Source organism: Nerophis ophidion, linkage group LG04, assembly GCF_033978795.1.
Source record: "Nerophis ophidion isolate RoL-2023_Sa linkage group LG04, RoL_Noph_v1.0, whole genome shotgun sequence".
In the NCBI taxonomy this organism is placed as follows: domain Eukaryota; kingdom Metazoa; phylum Chordata; class Actinopteri; order Syngnathiformes; family Syngnathidae; genus Nerophis; species Nerophis ophidion.
Window position 1 is genome coordinate 25092257 of NC_084614.1, and position 19956 is coordinate 25112212.

The 19956-nt window shown below is 41.6% G+C and overlaps 1 protein-coding gene across 14 annotated transcripts in view; it reads right to left on the bottom strand.

The window, feature by feature from the left end:
• snx19a (sorting nexin 19a) overlaps positions 1-19956 on the bottom strand; it is a 41768-nt gene that overhangs the window by 21554 nt on the left and 258 nt on the right. For 2 of the 14 annotated variants that reach the window (XM_061897617.1, XM_061897616.1), the window contains exons 2-11: positions 17003-18469; positions 16798-16936; positions 16627-16727; positions 13879-13998; positions 13670-13788; positions 12502-12592; positions 12275-12416; positions 11897-12020; positions 8110-8294; positions 7923-8010 (exon numbers count right to left, since the gene is read on the bottom strand). In XM_061897617.1, the coding sequence (XP_061753601.1) occupies positions 7923-8010; positions 8110-8294; positions 11897-12020; positions 12275-12416; positions 12502-12592; positions 13670-13788; positions 13879-13998; positions 16627-16727; positions 16798-16936; positions 17003-18445 (2552 nt within the window). In that variant the 5' untranslated portion in view covers positions 18446-18469. Of the gene's footprint in view, positions 1-5913; positions 6660-7922; positions 8011-8109; positions 12021-12274; positions 12417-12501; positions 12593-13669; positions 13789-13878; positions 13999-16626; positions 16728-16797; positions 16937-17002; positions 18473-19956 lie in introns of those variants that run through there. The other 12 variants (XM_061897615.1, XM_061897614.1, XM_061897619.1 and 9 more) reach the window with 12 other exon arrangements.

Sequence of the window (19956 nt, forward strand, 5' to 3'; positions counted from 1 at the left end):
ATTTTTCTCCTATAGAAAAAAGTCTCAAAAAAAGATAAGGTTATCTAAGGATGTGTACATGTTAACAATGCTAACGAATGATGTCACAGCTTGTAACACCACGCTGTGCCTTATTTTGAGTTTCTTGGCAATTTTCTGGGTGTAGTTTTTCTCTTGCGCTCTTATTTTGTGGTTTTTCGCTTCCTGTCTTTCCCCTTTACTGCAGCAGTTTGCGTTTGTTTTGAGCATTTTTCCCCTCACAGGTTTTGTTTTTAACTAGCACTAAATAAGTTAAAGCTTGCGACCCCATTTGGTTGTCGGGACATTATTCACTGGTCACGATTGACCATTCTTCCCATGCTGAGCTCAAGTACGCACATACTTTGTGGACACCGTCTGCTCCACATTCCTTGTAAGTGTTTTTGCTCTGTTCCAGCATTTCCCTATTGCTATCGCTTTTTGTTTGTATAATGAATAAATACCCTTTTTACAGCACACTGCCTCCTCGTTTGTCTGCATTTTAAAATCACTGCTTTCGTCGTCTCACACGACGCATCCTCTTTGACGAATGAGCCTGAACTTTTCTACCTGTCACTCACACAAACACCAGTGACCTGGAGAGATGCAACAGTTTTATGATGCTGTGTTCCTTTCCTTTTATTCAAAATGGGTCTTGACAAAGTGCAGTCGCCTTATATTCAGTGTAAACAACCAAGATGGCGGCACGTCCCAGGCTCTCCCCTTAGGTGCATTGTTTTTATTGTTTTTATATAGTTTATTACTAGCCCAGTCAGCAACTTGCTGGGTGAAGGTTATGTACAGCTGAAACAATTTGTTGGAGCTTGGATTGCGGTCTGAGCAGGCTATTTCGGCGGATTTTACAAGCCGACACAACATTCCGGAGGAGCTAGCACGTAGGCCTGGAGGTCCATGGCTACCGTGCCCGGCAAGGCGGAGGCGGAGGTGAAGACGCCGTGGCCGAAGGGGTGGCGTGTTAGCCAGATCAAAAATTAACCCAAACAGACCGGCGATACCAAGTCTATTCCTGGCTAATGCGAGATCGCTCACTCCTCATGATGAAGAGGTCAAGATGGTCGAGGTGAGGCTCCGTGTAGCACAAAACACCGTGATGGACAGCTGCGCCCTATTGTTTACGGAAACCTGGCTAACGTCTTCAATCCCAGACGCTAGCATGGAGCTAACCAGTCACACAGCACACAGACAGGACAGAAACGCAGAGTCTACCGGCAAGCGGCGTGGGGGTGGATTGCTAACCTACCCAAACAACAAATGGACTTCTGATTCAAAGGTAGTTAAGAGCCACTGTTCCCAAGATCTGGAATATATTATAGTTAAATACCAACCCTTTCATCTAGCCAGGGAGCACTCTGCTGTCCTGATCACAAACGTGTATATAGCTCCCGATGCTAACGCTAGCACGGCACTAGCGCTGCTGCACGATACAATCACGGCGTGGCGAAGTTGGTAGAGTGGCTGTGCCAGCAATCTGAGGGTTATTGGTTCAATCCCCACCTTCTACCATCCTAGTCATGGCCGTTGTGTCCTTGGGCAAGACACTTCACTCTTGCTCCTGATGGGTCCTGGTGAGCGCCTTGCATGGCAGCTCCCACCGTCAGTGTGTGAATGTGTGTGTGAATGGGCGAATGTGGAAATACTGTCAAAGCGCTTTGAGCTCCTTAAAAAGGGGTAGAAAAGCGCTATACAAGTACAACCCATTTACCATTTACCAATCACTGCACAACAGAAAAAATATCCCGGCGCAGTCCACATCATAGCGGGGGACTTTAATCATGTCGACCTGAAAAAAGTGCTCTCCAAACTTCACCAGCATGTGAAGTGTGCTACAAGGGTAGCTAACACACTGGAAAAAGTATATTCCAACATTAAAAATGGATATAGAGCCAAACAACTTCCCCAATTAGGCAAGTTTGACCACATGTCCCTGCTCCTATTACCAGCTTACATACCAATAAGGAGAAGTGCTCCTATCACAACCAAAAAGGTCAAAACATGGCCGGAGGGAGCCATGGAACAGCTGCAGGACTGCTTTGATACAACAAACTGGTCAGTTTTTGAAAACTCGGACTTTGAGCAGTACACAGAAGCGGTCTTGGGGTACATCAAACACTGCATGGACACTGTCACAGTGGACAAGCGCATCCGGGTCTACCCCAACAGGAAGCCCTGGATGACAAAAACAGTCCAGGGCTTACTCAAAGAAAGAGACAGTGCCTTCAAAGCGCAGGACCAGACACTCTACAGTGCCTCCAGAGCCAATCTGAAGAGAGGCATCAGAGAAGCAAAAGCCGAACACAGGAGGAAAATGGAAGACCACCTGCAGAGCAACAACACCAAGGAGGTATGGAAAGGAATAAAACACATGACCAACGTCAGACCCAGCAACCCTTCGACTGACGGCGACGCCTCTCGAGCGGGGGAGTTAAACAGATTCTTCGCCCGATTCGAGAGAAAACACCTGCAGCCGTCACAACACCCATACCTAACACCCACAGCAGCTGCACCCTTATACTGGAAGAGCACGAGGTGAGACGCACGCTGAGGGCAGTGAACCCGAGGAAGGCTACGGGCCCAGATGGGGTCCCGGGACAGGTACTTAGAGACTGTGCAGACCAGCTGGCAGGAGTATTTACTAAGATCTTCACCCAGTCCCTCTCTCGGCCGTCATCTCATCATGCCTGAAGACTTCCACAATAATCCCAGTGCCGAAGAAGAACTCTGTCATCTGCCTGAATGACTACCGTCCAGTTGCACTTACACCTATAGCTATGAAGTGCTTCAAGAAGCTGGTACGGACCCATATCACCTCCGTCCTCCCTCCCGAGCTCGACCCACACAAGTTTGCCTACAGAGCCAACAGGTCCACAGAGGACGCCATCACCACAGCCCTACACTCCTCCCTGGGTCACCTGGAGGCGGGGGGAAGCTACGTGCGGCTGATTTTTGTGGATTATAGTTCAGCATTTAACACCATTATACCTGATAGACTGGTGTCCAAACTGTCAGACCTGGGTCTATCAAACTCCATCTGCATGTGGATTAAGGACTTCTTATCCAACCGCCCCCAGAGGGTGCAGTTGGGTCGCCACATGTCATCAAGCCTATACCTCAGCACTGGCTCTCCACAAGGCTGCGTGCTGAGCCCCCTTCTCTACTCCATCTACACATACGACTGCACACCTGCCCACTCCAGCAACTCCATCATCAAATTTGCGGATGACACCACCGTAGTGGGGCTCATCTCGGAGGGAGACGAGGCTGCATATCGGGACGAGGTTGAGAGGCTGTCGGATTGGTGCACAGTCAACAACCTGGCTCTGAACACCTCCAAGACCAAGGAGCTGGTCATAGACTTCAGGAGGAATAAAACGGACATCCTCCCCCTGATCATCAGCGGGGACTGCGTGGACAGGGTCTCCAACTTCCGCTTCCTGGGAGTCCACCTGGCCCACGACCTATCCTGGAGCACCAACACCACGGCTACCATCAAGAAGGCACACCAGAGACTGCACTTCCTGAGAATACTCAGGAACAACCACCTTTCTCAGGAACTGCTAGTGTCCTTCTACCGGTGCACCATCGAGAGCATCCTGACCTACTGCATCTGCGTGTGATTCAGCAGCTGCACGGCCGTAGAGAGAACGGCGCTCCAGTGGGTCATAAAGACCGCCCAGAAAATCATCGGATACCCCCTCCCCTCCCTGGCTGACCTGTACAGCTCCCGCTGTCTCAGGAAAGCACAGAGCATCCTGAAAGACCCATTCCACCCCGGGCACTGCCACCTAGAACTGCTACCCTCGGGCTGATGCTATAGGGTGCTAAAAGCGAGCAAAAATAGACTAAAAAAACAGTTTTTACCCAAGAGCCATAGCAGCATTAAACAGGCACTGAGTGAGCACATTACAGTATGTCCATCATGTCCTCATGTGTCATGTTTTTAATTTTTTTTTTTTTCCGACTATAATGTGCAATAATGTTATATGTATGTGTATATATATATTCATCTGTATGCATATATGCATCTGTGTGTATATATATATATATATAGATACATCTCTCATTTCTATCTTTTTTTACTATTTATATTAGCATATTGTATATGCACCTTAGGGGATCTGCTCCAATTTCGTTGTTCTTTGAACCTGTTCACTGCAATAATGACAATAAAACTCTATTCTATTCTATTCCATTCTAATACATTAAAAGAAACTAATTGTACATTTTACTTACAATAGTGATACTTTTAGAGGGGATTTGATGAATTTAAAGTGAGTACTTAAATACGTATTGTCAACTGCAGTCGTGGTCAAAACTTTATATACACTTGTAAAGAACATAATGTCATGGCTGTCTTGAGTTTCCAGTCATTTCTACAACTCTTATTTTTTTGTGATGGAGTGATTGAAACACATACTTATTGGTCACAATAAACATTCATGAAGTTTGGTTCTTTTATGGATTTATTATGGGTCTACTGATTTATTAGTGAAGTGAAGTGAAGTGAATTCTATGTATATAGCGCTTTTCTCTAGTGACTCAAAGCGCTTTACATAATGAAACCCAATATCTAAGTTCCATTTAAACCAGTGTGGGTGGCACTGGGAGCAGGTGGGTAAAGTGTCTTGCCCAAAGACACAACGGCAGTGACTAGGATGGCGAAAGCGGGAATTGAACCTGGAACCCTCAAGTTGCTGGCACGGCCACTCTACCAGACTTGAGAAACTGATCAGGCGGGCCGGTTCTACAATCGGAATGAAACTGGACTCACTGGTGACGGTGGCAGAGAAGAGGACTGTTGACAAACTAGTGAGCATCCTGGATGATGACAGTCACCCTCTGCATAGTGTTATCAGTAGCCAGAGGAGCCTGTTCAGTGCTAGACTGCTTCATCCCAAGTGCAGGACTAATAGACTCAAAAACTCCTTTGTCCCACACACCATCAGACTGTACAACTCCTCTCTGGGGCGGGGGGCGGGGGGTACAAGGATGACAGGGGATGCAAAACAATAACAGTGCAATACGTTTTCATAACATGGTCACTACTGCTTACTTTGTCTTGTTATATTCTTATTTTACTGTTATATTGTTATTCCCATTGTTGCTTTTTATTTTTTATTCTTATTGTAATATTTCTCTATATTGTTTCCATTTAAACCCCCATTATTTACTTTTTAATTGTATTTAAATTGATCTCAACTCTGTACACTGCTGCTGGAATTTTAATTTTCCTGAAGGAACTCTCCTGAAGGAATCAATAAAGTACTATCTATCTATCTATCTGAAAATGTGACCTATTTTGCCGGGTCAAAAGTATACATACAGCAATGTTAATATTTGGTAGCATGTCCCTTGGCAAGTTTCACAGCTATACGGCGCTTGTGGTAGCCATCCACAAGCTTCTGGCAAGCTTGGGTAGAGTTTTAGAGCACTCTTCATGACAAAGTGTTGGTTTCTGACATGGACTTGTTTCTTCAGCATAGTCCACAAGATTAAGTCAGGACTTTGTGAAGGCCATTCTGGATCCTTAATACTAGCCTGATTTGGCCATTCCTTTACCACTTTTGACATGTGTTTTGGGTCATTGTCCTGTTGTAATACCCAACTGCGCCCAAGATCCAACCTCCAGGCTGTTGATTTAAGGTTGAACTTCCCTCCAGAAGGTCTTATCCCAAAAGTGATTTATGTTGCCATATGCAAACACTTCATATATGCTGGATGTTCTGTTACTTGTTTTGTTTGAAATAACCATTCAAGTCAGATATAAAAGACACATCTTTTATGCACTTTCAGGCTTCAGGAGATAATTAAATACTGTGGGTGCCAAAGTAAAGTTGTAATACTTCACACTATTAGAGCTGCATCAAAGAGATCATCTGGCAAGAAAAGATCAGACGCTAATAGGAAGATGACCACACTGTTGGCTTTATTGACAAATTTGAACGCTGGGCTCCCACATCATAACTTTATTACATTATTCACTCTTCACTTCCTTCTCTATGTTTTTGTAACTGTAAATGTTAGTGAAAACATGTCCAGAAATTGGACTCTGAGAAAATGTCAATCAGACATTGACACAAAGCTGTTCACCAACATTTAAAACAAACTGAAAATAACCAATAAGCAACACAAATTTTTAAACGTGATGGTCCAGTACTGTAACTTAGACATATGTAGGATATATATATACAACATGCAATACTGATGTAGGTAACTTCACTCTTTCTCAGAACTAAACTATCTAATATTTTATCATTTTCATGTGTCTTTTGTTGATAGATGCCAAAGTGTTTCTTATCCCAGGTTATGTTATTATTGAAGAAATATTTCGTGACAAAGACTGAGCGTTATTATCTTTGCAAGGCGGGATTTTGAATGAGGACATTAGATAGTGGATCTGGGCGATACAATTGAGCAAGAAACTTTGCGGCTGTTGCGCCATTGTTTTCAAACCGACAGCCCAGGTTATGAGCCCATCATGTTGGCCGTCAACGTCCAGCTGTGAGACAGCTGTGGTGTAGTGTAGCCTTCACGTGGGATTATCTTTGGACAGACTCTGCATAAGAGACCTCTGGAAGGAATCATCGCTCCACTCGGGTATCAGAAAGTCAAGAAGCAGCTCACAGAGGCAGTAAAGGAGATGCCTGCATGCAGCCATACAAACATGCGTACATTTGAAGTTATGATGTACTGTAGATCGGCAATATGAGAGCGCTGTAGTTCCTAGCAGAGGTGGGGGTAAGTCAGGGTTTTGCAAGTCTCAGGGCTTTAATCCTGAATCTGGAATCAAGTCTCAAGTAAGGATGTACAAGTCTCAAGTCATCGGCGTGATATGTTTGAGTCCTTTCAAGCCTTAGGCAGTGTCAAGTATTAATATGCATTAAAATATCTGCCTTCTAAAAAGTATAACAATGTGTTATATTTGTGCGTCTATTGTGTTTTGAAATGTATTACAATCTTATTTACAATAAAATATTGTGTGATATTAGTTTGTATGATTCTTATTGTCGTTCATGCTTTCACGTTACTACAAAGACATGGACGTGACAGTCCCTACAAACAAAACTACCCATACTGACCATTTACCACAAATTAAAAAACAGCTAAGTAAGAATACGTTGGGATATTTTTAATGTAATGTTTTTTGGTTTAAATCGGTTGAAAACTGTGCCTTTTGTTATTTATTTTCATTATGCATGCATTGCATTTAGGGACCGTTACCCTAACCAAGATGACCGCCACATAGCCACGCCTACGCTGACTTATACATGGGGAGTTGCAGTTTCCCGTCAATCTTTGAAGCCCTAGTTTTACAACATATAGTTTTGTTGTATGTTGTGTTTATTTTTAGTTATTATTCATTATTCCCCGCACAGGATTGCAGTAATTAGAGCTTTTGTTTTTACTTACTGTACCGTTGTTTTGTGGGTAATGTTATAATTATGTTGGGCTGCAAGTTTTCTCGGCTGTTTTCATTTGAGTGCACACTGTTAATGTCAAAACTGTGAGTAAAAGTTTGTCTTGATAAAGAAAATAAATGCAAATTGTACAGTGAGCAATGTCTTCACTCCAGTGTCACTATTCTCGGCGGTTGTTGCTGTGACATGATCCTACGTTTCTGATAACATGTTGATTATTATGTGCCCAAAAATTAGGTTCTTCGACTTGATTTCTCGTCAGACCACATTTCTTAATTCTTTTAAGTCATTGGCCTAAAGTCAGAGTCGAGTCCAGAGTCATTGATGTCAAAGTCCAAGCCAGGTCACAAGTCTTAGATTATATTGTCAAATTGAGTCCAAAGTCATCAAAATTGCAACTCGAGTCCAAATCGTATTTGAAGCTCCACTATTCTTTTGACCTAACTGGGTGGCGTTAAAGAGAAGGGAAACAATTGCTTGATGACTCACTTGTTAATGTGGTGGTCCTGTAAAGACTCCAGCGTGGTCTCTAAGCTCAGTCTGTACTTCTCACTGCCTAATAAGTCAGTGATGAGCTCTGTGCAGCCACAAACATCAACACAAACCAGACAGAACCAGTCAAACCCAAAACGACTTTGACTATTCAGTAAGATGCGATGTGAAAGCTGCAGCAAACCTGGAAGAAGCTGCGTTAGACATTCCAAGCATCGCTCCTTGGTTTCTCCTCGTTCTGCGGCGCTGCGCTCAGGCTGCGGTTGAGCGGGCAGCGTGCCTCCGGGCCACACGGCCTCCTGCAGCACTTGGAGGTAAATGACCCAGCAGGGGGCGCTGGTGAGGTGGGACACCCCTACGTCTAACCATCTGGGATAACAATCATGACACTTAGGTCACATTAGCAGAGATATGTGACATCTTGGAGCCAAGCATGTGACGTTAAAACATAACAGCACCTTGGATCACTTAGTGACATGCTCCCTTGAAGCTTCACAAACACATAAGCCCAAAGCGGCAGTGAGGTTAACGATATCGCAACACTGGAGCTTGAACATGCAAACTTACCGCAGAATTTTTGCTAGAACAATCCCAGTGTTAATCATAAACAAGCCCTTGTTTGAATTTTCAAGTTGGAAAACAATCCCTGAGAGGGGATTTTGAGGTTAAGCCATGCAGAATTCACAAGTAAAGTACCTCCTTTAACTTGTCCTTGAAGTAGACGCGTCCGGAATAAGGGATCTGCTGTTGGGAACCAATGATTGATTATGTACTTCGAAAAGCAAATACACATTTAGGCAAACAAATACACTACTCACAAAAGTTAGGAATATTGGGCTCGTAGGCAAGATTTTGGGATGAATCGAAAATAAACTACAGTGGATATTCACAAATTATTATTCACACCATTTAATTTTTGGTCAAAAAAGTATTAATATTACTTTTTAAATTTCTCTGAAAATAGGCAGTCTGGGTTTGTACAACTTGTCAGCAATGACTTTCTATGAATTTCCCCAAAAAATTATGTATTTTACCCCAACGGGACCACCGAAAACTAATTATCCTAACACTAATACTGCTTTATTACATGCATACTGTACATTGTTCTTGTGGTATTCATTGGGCTCAACTGCTATGTTGTGTGCCTCTAGTGTGCTGCTATGACAATAAACTTGTTTGAAACCAACAGTCAGTAGGTTTACATCTGAAATGTATAGTGCCTCTCTGAAACAAAAAAAACACCACACAGCCACACTTGGATAAATTTTGTCATATTTCAGTTCCAACATATTTAGTCCTTAGTTCTGCTTCACAACCACCCCCCCACACACACAACCCAACACACACACAACTTCACATATTAATCCATTTGGTGGACAAATGGTAGTTGTTTGCATTTAGCACGTTTTAAGTCAGTGTCGTTTGCCAGCCGCAATTTGTATTTGTTGTTAAAAAAAGATTTATTATTGAAGCTGCACTTTTCTAGCAAAAGTGAAGTGGGCGTGCCTGCAGTTTGTAGGCGCTTGAACATCACATGCTTACACAACCTCGATTAAATACACTTTTCACACCAGCAAAATAAAATAAAACTGTCTGTGGAAATTTACGTTACATCACATCAATTTAGTTAGGAATAATAAAACTTATAGGTGCACTTTTATGCAAAACCAACTTTCCTCATATTGATACCTGATTTTTTGTGTATTTTGTATCTGCATAATTCTCAAAAAGTTAAAATCAAACCATGGAGGCACTACAGAGATTAATTTAAAAAAAAAAAACAATATTTCCTTCTTTCATACCTCCTCCAAATGAGCTGTTTGGAATGTGTCCAGTTTGTGACGTCAGTGGATATATCTCTATATGGTAAATTTTACTTGAAGAGGTTTACGCGAGTGCGCCATTATAGTCCGATCCTGTGGTCAATAAGTTCCTTCTTATTTCTAGACTGTCTCGTACATGTACATGCATCCACCGCTGTTGCTATTTCTAATACAAAGTAGCATATAGTTCTATCTGTCAATAGACGCCATACTGAAGCGCTAACAACTACAACGTCGGATCTGAGCCGAATATGTTGTTCTGGCTTGTGCAGCCCTTTGAGACACTCATGATTTAGGGTTATATGAGTAAACATTGATTGATTGATTGATTGAACATGGCTGACGGGGTGACGAGGCATGTAAATAAATTGTACGCGCATCCTGAGGAGCCGGTCAAAAATCAATGCAATATTTTGACCAAAGCACCACCATCACATGTTACGTAGACCACACAAAAGCGTTTTATATGTAGAAAACAATCATAATATGACCCCGTTAAGATACAGTTATTTGACTTTTCCAACATTTCTGAACAAATTACTTTTTTCCACGGCCTGGCAATTGCATTTTCAAATTCAATGACTTTTCCAGGACGATACGAACCCGCAGAAAACACATCTCAATCACCCGAAGTCGGTAATCATTTATAAATCAGGGCCTATAAGTACAAAATGTTTGTTTTGGGTTTTTACAGCATAATGATGTGATTTCAGTCCAAGATGGCAGCGGCGGGTTGTTGTCCGTTGCTGCGGCAACTCCAGTTCCTACAGTCAACCTTTCTTCAAATATGGCCTTAAACAGGTGAAGACAAGTTAATGTAAGTATCATAGTAAGTCGGCAAGCTCGGTGGGTTATGTAGGCGCCGGTCAGTAAGACATTTTATGGGCATCTTAATTCCAGTGGCGGGCTGTGCGTTTCCCACCTAGGCCTTCAGTGATGTCCGACTTCAATAATTACCTTTCAAAATACCATAATTTTTGTCACCACATGACCATTGCTGGAGAAATACTATACAGAAACACATTTACGCACTACTGGGAATTGTATCACATCAACATTTTTTTTTTCTGGCGCATTTAAAAATCAATAAACCCCCATTAGCAAATAAAACGTATCTTATGTGGTACTGTCAAAATTCAGATTGCAAAAAAAAAACATTTTTAACTAATAAAGAAATTAAATATCTGAACTCACAATCTGTAGAACCCATTCGAGCTTCCGGGGTTGGCCGACATGGTCTCACAAGATGTGGTTTCTCTTGAAATATCCTTATTGAAAAAGGCCTTGCAAATATATGTGTTGTCTTGTGCCATCATAAAAGATGCAGACGAGGCGTGTCGGCTGACTTCTTAATTTTTACTCCACAGCGTGCTCATCAAAAACTTGGCTATGTTCAGCAATTTAAACGGGGTTACTGTGCATGCTCTTCACTACTGTGGCATGCTGGGTAATGGAGTTCTAATGTTATCTAGCTCATAATATCACAATATATATCTGCCTTAAGTCAGCTAGAAGGCCTTACTGACAACAACTCGTAAGCTGATTGGCTATTGCAACTGTCTGTCGAAGCAGTGCTGGAATATGACATGAAAAGAATATGAATACGTTTAGATATTAGGGGAAAGTAAATTAAAAAAATTACTTTTATCTTTAATTATGATCATAACTTCTGGTTATGTTAGGCCAACAGTAAAGGCTTTGATGGCCCTGACGGCACGCCACTGCTTAATTCCTTTTTGGTTATTTGCATGTGAAATAGTTCGAATCCCCTTTCCCTTTTTTTGTGAGTAGTGTAAAAAGTGTGACTACTCAGCTACTGGTTAATACAAAGTTTCAATAATAATATGTGCTTTGATCTTCTAAGAAGGGCATTACATCATTATCCCATCTTCTATTGAGATAAGACGATAGAACAGCTCTAAAAGGGGCAAACATGTTATTTGTGATATAATAAAATGTGTGGCACACATTTCAATCCACACAATTACTCGTGCGATATATAATATTTCCAGAGAAGACGCTGGTTAAAAGTCTGAAAAGAATCTATGAAGGCTGCTATTAATTATGGAAAAATGCATCTCATGTTATTAAACAAGGAACAAAACAGTTACGAAAGGCAAGACACAAAAAGCAGAAAAAAAACCTAACCTCTCAATAAAAGTGCCAAAGAGGAGTCTGATGGTCTTCTGGATGTTTTCAGTGCACAGCCAACTCCACTGGTCCTTCATCAACAAACACAAGATGTTCAGAGCAACATCCGCCACAGCTGTGTCTGAAAATTAAAATAGAAAACAATATAGCCGTGCAATAACAGAGGAACCTCAACGCCGTTTAAGAGAGCTGGATAAAAATGTGTGGTGTTGCTGCCACCAAGTGGCACAATACTGTCACTACAATATGACTGTGGCGAAAAATGCTCACTTCAAGCAGCAAACCATTATTTGTTTATTAAAATAAACATTTCAAAACAACATTCGTGGTTTGAAAACTGTTAAAAAGTGCTGTGTGAAGGTGAGGACCACAAACCTGTAATTTTCCCGGGTATCTTTTTGTCCGCAGTGGAGGCGTCACTCTGCTTGGCTGTCCCTCTGCCTTTTGACTCGTTCAGAAGTCTTTCCTGCTCCTGCACAAAGCTCTCCAATCTGGACAAGGACATGCCGTTGAGCACCTGGAAAGGAGTGGACATACATAGAAAAAATTTATGTTCCTTACTTATCAATAAATGGGATATGAAATGATATTTGACAACTTACGGGGCTGCCATCACTAAAGCTGTAAGTCACTTTAGGATGTAAGTCGGGTATGTTGAGAGACGGAGACACTTTACTTGGGAACATGAGCCTCCTGATTGATGCAGGAAAATACTAAATAAAGCAACTATATATTTCAACATTTATTGTGAGCCTGATCTACTAAGATTCAAAGAACAAGTGCTAAATAGCATGTGCAAAGTAAAACATCACATCTACAATTAGTGGGTGTGTTGTGTGTGATCTACTAAGACTGTGTACAATGGATAAAGTGCAAACCACTCTATTTAAATGAGAGTTTTACTTGTCGAACCAGCTTTTACCGTGGAGATTCATTCCTTTCCATATTTATGGCATCATATGGTCCAACCTGTGGCGTTTCGCATGTTGTTGATATGCAGCAAACAGATATAACATTTAACACCTTTTCTAGGCTGTACTGAGGAATGATCTAGACAACAGACCCTAGTTTTAGCATGCTGAAGGTGCGGTCTGAAGAAGGCGCTGCAGTGTTGTGATGGTACGTTTGGAATGATACAGACAAAAAAAAATGCATATTGCAAAATGTTTTTTTTAAATATAGGATATATATTAAAATAATATATCCTTTATATGAAAATAATGAATGCCATAACAAATATCAAAACAAATCGATTGAGTTTGTTTTAATCAGCCCATTAAGCAATCCAACAGCTATCTAATTATAAAATGATATTTCTGAATATGTCTAATATTTTTATTTGACATATAAATATATGGTGACAGAAACAGAATATTCTTTCTCTCATTTGTCTTTGATTGCCTCAAAATTTCAAACGTGCTAAATATATGCGCAAAACAGCGGCCGCAAAGTAGTTTATAGTCTTGACAAATTACGTTGAGAGCGCAAAATTATTACATTTGCATTCCCTCTTCTCAGTGTTGTGAGCGTTCAGATAGTCAGCATATATTCTGCATATACATAAGCACAGACACGCTGAATGGCTTGTGATCACTATAGTTTCCACATTTAAGAGACGCAACCCTCTACGCACGAGCTTTAGTAGATCAGCTTTGCGTCCGCTATGAAAATTGCATGTGTTTTAATACACGCAAAATTTTAGTAGATCATTCCCTTGCTGTATAAGCCTATGAAAAATGTGAAAGGTAACAAGAGTTTCAGAAGTCTTACATGTACTTTCTGCTGTCCATTGTTCTGCCATCAGAGTCTCCCTCAGGGTCTTCTGTAGGACTTAAGACCTCTGGGTGAGGAAAGGCAGTCTTCAATGTGTCTAAAGCATTTTCCATCATCTAAACGTAACAAAAAAGATTAATTTTTAGGCAGCTGCGTTTTCAAAATTAACAAAGAGTAAGATCCATACTGTACATGTTTCTTCTAACCTTATCGATTCTTGACTTGCCAAATGGCTTTCTTTCAAAATATGTGCAGACCTCCGAGTTTAGAGCCAGGAACTCTTGCATGTCCTCACTCATGGCCGTCTCAGGAATGCTGCTGAGTTGCTATAAAACAAAGAACTGATACGATTTTAGGGCCAAAATATACTTAATGATGGTGTTTCCCGAACATATATTTTAGCATCTCAAGTGAATTGCTATTGGGGGAACAATTTTATTGCTTATCAAGATAGTTTCTTGGTTTAGCTTTAGATTTGTTGTAATACAAACCCCATTTCCATATGAGTTGGGAAATTGTGTTAGATGTAAATATAAACGGAATGCAATGATTTGCAAATCCTTTTCAACCCATATTCAATTGAATGCACCACAAAGACAAGATATTTGATGTTCAAACTCATTAACTTAATTTTTTTTTGCAAATAATAATAAAGTTAGTATTTCATTGGCACAAAACGTGCCAAAGTAGTTTGGAAAGGGCATGTTCAGCACTGTGTTTCATCACCTTTTCTTTTAAAAACACTCAATAAACCTTTGGGAACTGAGGAGACACTATTTTGAAGCCTTTCAGGTAGAATTCTTTCCCATTCTTGTTTTATGTACAGCTTAAGTTGTTCAACAGTCCGGGGTCTCCGCTGTCGTATTTTAGGCTTCATAATGCGCCACACATTTTCATTAGGTCTGGACTACAGGCAAGCCAGTCTAGTACCCGTACTCTTTTACTATGAAGCCACACTGTTGTAACACCTGGCTTGGCATTGTCTTAAAAGTACCAATGATTGTCACACACACTAGGTGTGTTGAAATTTGTCCTCTGCATTTGACCTATCCCCTGGAAAGTGAGGGGAGCAGTGGGCAGCTGTGGTGCCACGCCCGGGAATCATTTATGGTGATTTAACCCCCAATTCCAACCCTTGATGCTGAGTGCCAAGCAGGGAGGTAATGGGTCCCATTTTTATAGTCTTTGGTATGACTCGGGTTTGAACTCACAACCTACCGATGTCAGAGCGGACACTCTAACCACTAGGCCACTGAGTAGCTCTTGCTGAAATAAGCAGGGGCATCCATGATAACGTTGCTTGGATGGCAACATATGTTGCTCCAAAACTTGTATGGACCATTCAGTATTAATGGTGCCTTCACAGATGTGTAAGTTACCCATGCCTTGGGCACTAATGTCGTCGCTTACGTGCAGTGATTTCTCCAGATTCTCTGAACCTTTTGATGGTATTACGGACCATAGATGGTAAAATCCCTAATTTCCTTCCAATAGCTCGTGAAGAAATGTTGTTCTAAAACTGTTTGACAATTTGCTTACAAAGTGGTGACCCTCAACCCATCCTTGTTTGTGAATTACTTAACATTTCATGGAAGCTGCTTTTATACCCAATCATGGCACCCACCTGTTCCCAATTAGCCTGCACACCTGTGGGATGTTTCAAATAAGTGTTTGATGAGCATTTCTCAGCTTTATCAGTATTTATTTCCACCTTTCCCAACTTCTTTGTCATGTGTTGCTGGCATCAAATTCTAAAGTTAATGATTATTTGCAAAAAAAATGTTTTATCAGTTTGAACATCAAATATGTTGTCTTTGTAGCATATTCAACTGAATATGGATTGATTTAGTTTTAGTGGAAAATGTTTGAAAGAATATGGCTCGGTTTTCATACACTGCTCAGTTTTGGAACTATTAAAAATGAGTTAGCGACTTTGGCTGTCCCTGGGCTTTTACAGTAGATTGAGAAAGGCTGCAAAATAACCCAATCTAGAGTAAAATCAAGTTGTAGCATACAGTAACAGTCTAATCAAAGTCAGCAAGAGCCAGAAACGGTGTTTCCTGAGTGTCATTAAATGCACCATACTGCTACTGTAAATCTAGCCAAACAATCATTGGTAATATATCGCTAGGTGACCTACAAGCGCCACTTTGAATGTACCCAGCTGCGGAGTCATGACAGCGTGACCTGTTGTGCAGCAAATTTCTCTTTTTAAAAAAAAAATGTTTTACTTTTTTCCTGCAAGTAGAACTATAATTATTGTCAATGCAAAGTGGTTTGTGTTTACATGTCAGGCTGCCTGAATCTGATAATTAAATTAACATCATTTGCTGGTTCAGTTTTCATGCAATTTGTTGTTCAACGGTCCCTTTGGAATGGATTATTGATCAAACCCGATTACTGCAGTACCACCTGGGCCACCACAGGCCAAATTGAGGCCCTTGGGCAAATTTTATTTTATTTTACAAAAATAAAAATACAATTACCATCACAAAAATGTTTCACACTTTTTTATTTTTGTAAAATGACCTTCAATAGTTTTTTTTAATCAAACTTTAATTTAATTTGAAGCATGTTTTGTAAAATCAAGGGAAATAAATTGTCCAACTCATTTGTGTGCAAAATAACAATTTTACCATCACTAAAACATAACTTTATAAAACATACTGGACATCTTCAACTGCAAGAGAAGAACTTATGTAGCGCACCACAGCAGTGCAGCATGTGAATGGGCGCTTGCTTTGCAGCAAGAAATGTAATATGTTTGCGGTAACATTTCATATGAAGCGCAAAGTCATTCATCAATAGACATTCACATGCACTGATCAAGGGCCCCTAAGCACAGTGTGTGTTCTGCGTCTAGAGATCGGTGGCCCTGGGTACCACTATATATTTAGTAAGGGTCTTGAGCTGAAAATGTTTGATAAATCCTAGTGTAGAGTTGTCATGATTACCCTAAGGAATGTATCCAATTGACCTTTACGGGCTTCCACCTTCTCACCATCTGTGTTCCCAAATGGAAGGTCAGGGAACATTTTCTTTGGGCCTTTTACATCTGCAAAACAAAACAATTCTAGGAAGTAGTCCTTTGGTTTGTTCAGGCAGATTTACATTTTTTTCCTCACTCTTGATGAACTTCTTCACTTCAGGGTTCTCCTCTAAACGAGTCTGTAAGTTGAGGAACTCGCTGTATCTCCGGTTTACCGAGCGACAGGCCAAAGACTGCAGGAGGTCGGCGCGTTCAGGGCTTGGCGCTGTCTCAAACTACAAGAGAGAACGTTTTGTGAAGGAAAAAGATAGAGTCAGAGATAACGGGATGTTTAATGTTACCGTGATTGTGTAGAGAGGATGTGCTCCAATTCCACGCTGATCCTTTGGACTGACTATTCCAGCGATGTGCACATTCTGGATGTTCACTGACGAGGCTGGCTTGTTTGGAACATCGAAGTTCAAGGGGCCCAGGGAAAGTCCTCTTGAAGAACCAGCTGGGGATTTTTCTTGAGCAATCCCTGTAGGCCAGTGGGCGTCCACAGGCAGCGTCACCTTAGGCCCTAGATTTTTCAGTGGAGCAAAGCAGCCAAAATCGTCCACGTCATCCTTTACATTCACAGAGTTGCAGAAGTTGGGTGAGGGGCCGCATTCGCACAAACGTCTAGTCATGTCGTCTTCTGAGTCGGACGGCATCAGAGAGTCCACTGAGAGTACTTGGAGGTGAGAGTACTGTCCAGATGTGAGGGAGCAGCAGTTGACCTTACACGGTGTGAGCAGACCCGCGTGGCAAGTATCATCAGCCTTCCCAGAACAAGTCAGACTGCTGCATTCTGAAGAGTCCTCCTCACTGATCGGGCTGGACAGCTCACGGAAATCAGAGCTGCTCTCGCTTGCCAGGCTTGCTTGGTCGGAAAACGACTGGCAGGTGGTCCAGGAATCTTGGTGGAACTGACATTGGTACAGGGCGCCATCTTGTGGTTTTCTTGACCTGTTGAAGATGTTTACAATGGTTTGGTTGAGCCAGTCGGGATCAGACACCCTGCTTATGAGCGGCAGAAGCACATTGCAGGTGATGAGTTCAGTAACCATGTAACCTCCCGTCCTGGTTTCCATCTGAGGGTACGGAACAAGCACATGCAAGACCAGGTTCACTAGAGCGCTTGCATAGCTGAGCTCAGCAGCTGCATCGGTCACAGCTGGATGGGGTCTCTCTATTTCTTGGTAGATCTGCCAAAGGCTAACATTCTTTCCACGTGTCTGCTGCACGTGTCTGGCTGTCATGTAGCTCTGCAGGTGGCAGCCATACAACTCTAGAAGACGTTGGACCAGAGCCTTTCTGTCCACTTGCCTCGCACGTTCCTTCAGCTCCATCACGGACTCCAGCATGGAGTTACGCACCGCACGCTCAAATTCGCCCTCCACCTCTGGCAGCAGAGTGCGATACCAGGAGGAGACAAAGTCACGCACTGCTTTGTGGACAGCATTGTGGATCTCATGGTTGAGCCTCCACTCGTGTTCGGCGGAGCACAGAGGAGGCGTCCCCCCACCAAGAGGGAGGAAGTGCTCCAAGTGCAAAAGCCTATTGGCATCCAGAATGGCTCGGGATCCGAGCCAACCCCCCAGAACTACAAGGAGACTGGTGAAGATGCAGAGAAGCCAGACGTTCACAAGGAGGTGGAAGAGGACCAACCAGGCCAACAGCACTCCAAGGCCAAGGAGCCGCCTCCGTTGGCCCAGAAGCTCGGACAGAGTCCATTGATTAGAGCTCTTGGATGACAACATTACATCCAGACGTTGAAATGTATCCTGCTAAGCAAATATGACATGTATTAGTCATCATAAAACTTTAACTGCTAACATCAACATTCATCACTGACTTTCAGCATAGACCCACAAGTTTAAGAGTGGTGCTTTAAAAAAATTGATATTTGGTTTGGGTATTGTTAGATTTTGAGTTTGCAATATTTTGTGCTAATAGATATACCACCAGTGTAGTTACAAGTAATTTTTAAAAAGTAGAGAGCAGGGCTATTCAACTGGCGGCCTGGGCACCAAAATATGACACCGTACCAGCCGCAGAGTTTAGTTCAAAACTAGGGAGACAAACATTTTTTGCAGCAAATTCTTAAAAGCACTGGTGTGCTCCAATTGTAAAGAGGAACATGCAGCACTGTGAAAACATTGGCTTATCCTTTCAGTGGAATTTTAACCTTGCTAAGAAACTTAATACACTGGGGTTCAGAAATCTTGTGATTTACAAAAAAAAAGGCACCTCTTTAATATTCTCCTTTTTGGTAGTTTTTTTTTTTTTCTTAACATGATTTATGTACCGGTCGGTAACTAAGGTATTGATGTAGCTTTTTTGCGTCAGATGCATTCTGTAGTCATTTGCGCAACTTATTTTGTTATAGTGTTCTTCAAGGTTCCATGTTAGGTCCTCTCTTCTTCATTATTGTGGGCTACTCAATAGTTAAGTTCAAAAAGCCTGTGAGAGACTCACATTTTTGCAGCAGATTCTAAAAAACACCAGTGTTGTCATAGAAATGATCTTTGACTAGCTCCTGTAACTCTGACAAAATAAATAGCTTAAAATCAAATGTCTACTGTAGAGGATGCTGGTCTGGAATATACTAATTAGTAATAGTAGTGCCGTTAAATATCCCTTGTAGCATACATTAAAATATGGGAATCTAAAAAGGACATGTATTTGTATTAATTTGTTATCAATTTCATATTCTGTATATATTTTAGTTATTACACTATGCGTATTATCACCAATAAACAAGCTATAAGACGTGGATGTTTTGTTTGCATCGCAACATAGCACAAAAAGTATCAAAGTGGTCCCTGCATCCTTAAAGTTTGGACATAGCCTTCTTGTATCAAAGAATCAACATGCACTAAATTAGTCTGATTTCTTAAATAATTTGGTTACTACTTTGATCGGACAGACATCTTACAGTGCAAGCCAAAAATCCGAGGGACATTGAATGCACCATTATCATATCGCGAGAGAGCCTATTCCAACGAGACCTGCTGTTTCCATGACAGTCGGACTCATTACCATACACGTTAACGATTGGTGTAGTGACTAAAATAAAGAAAAAGCCAATTTTTACATTTATACTTGTACACAATGACAAGTAGCGCGTCACTTAAACATGAGTTATTTGCATCACGGCCATGTGACCTGCTGTAATTTAATGTTCCGTCCAGGAAACGGTCAAGCTTGTATGAATGCATAACATATGTGTCTGTACTGCACTTCCTAGTAAGAAAGTTAAAGCTCCCGA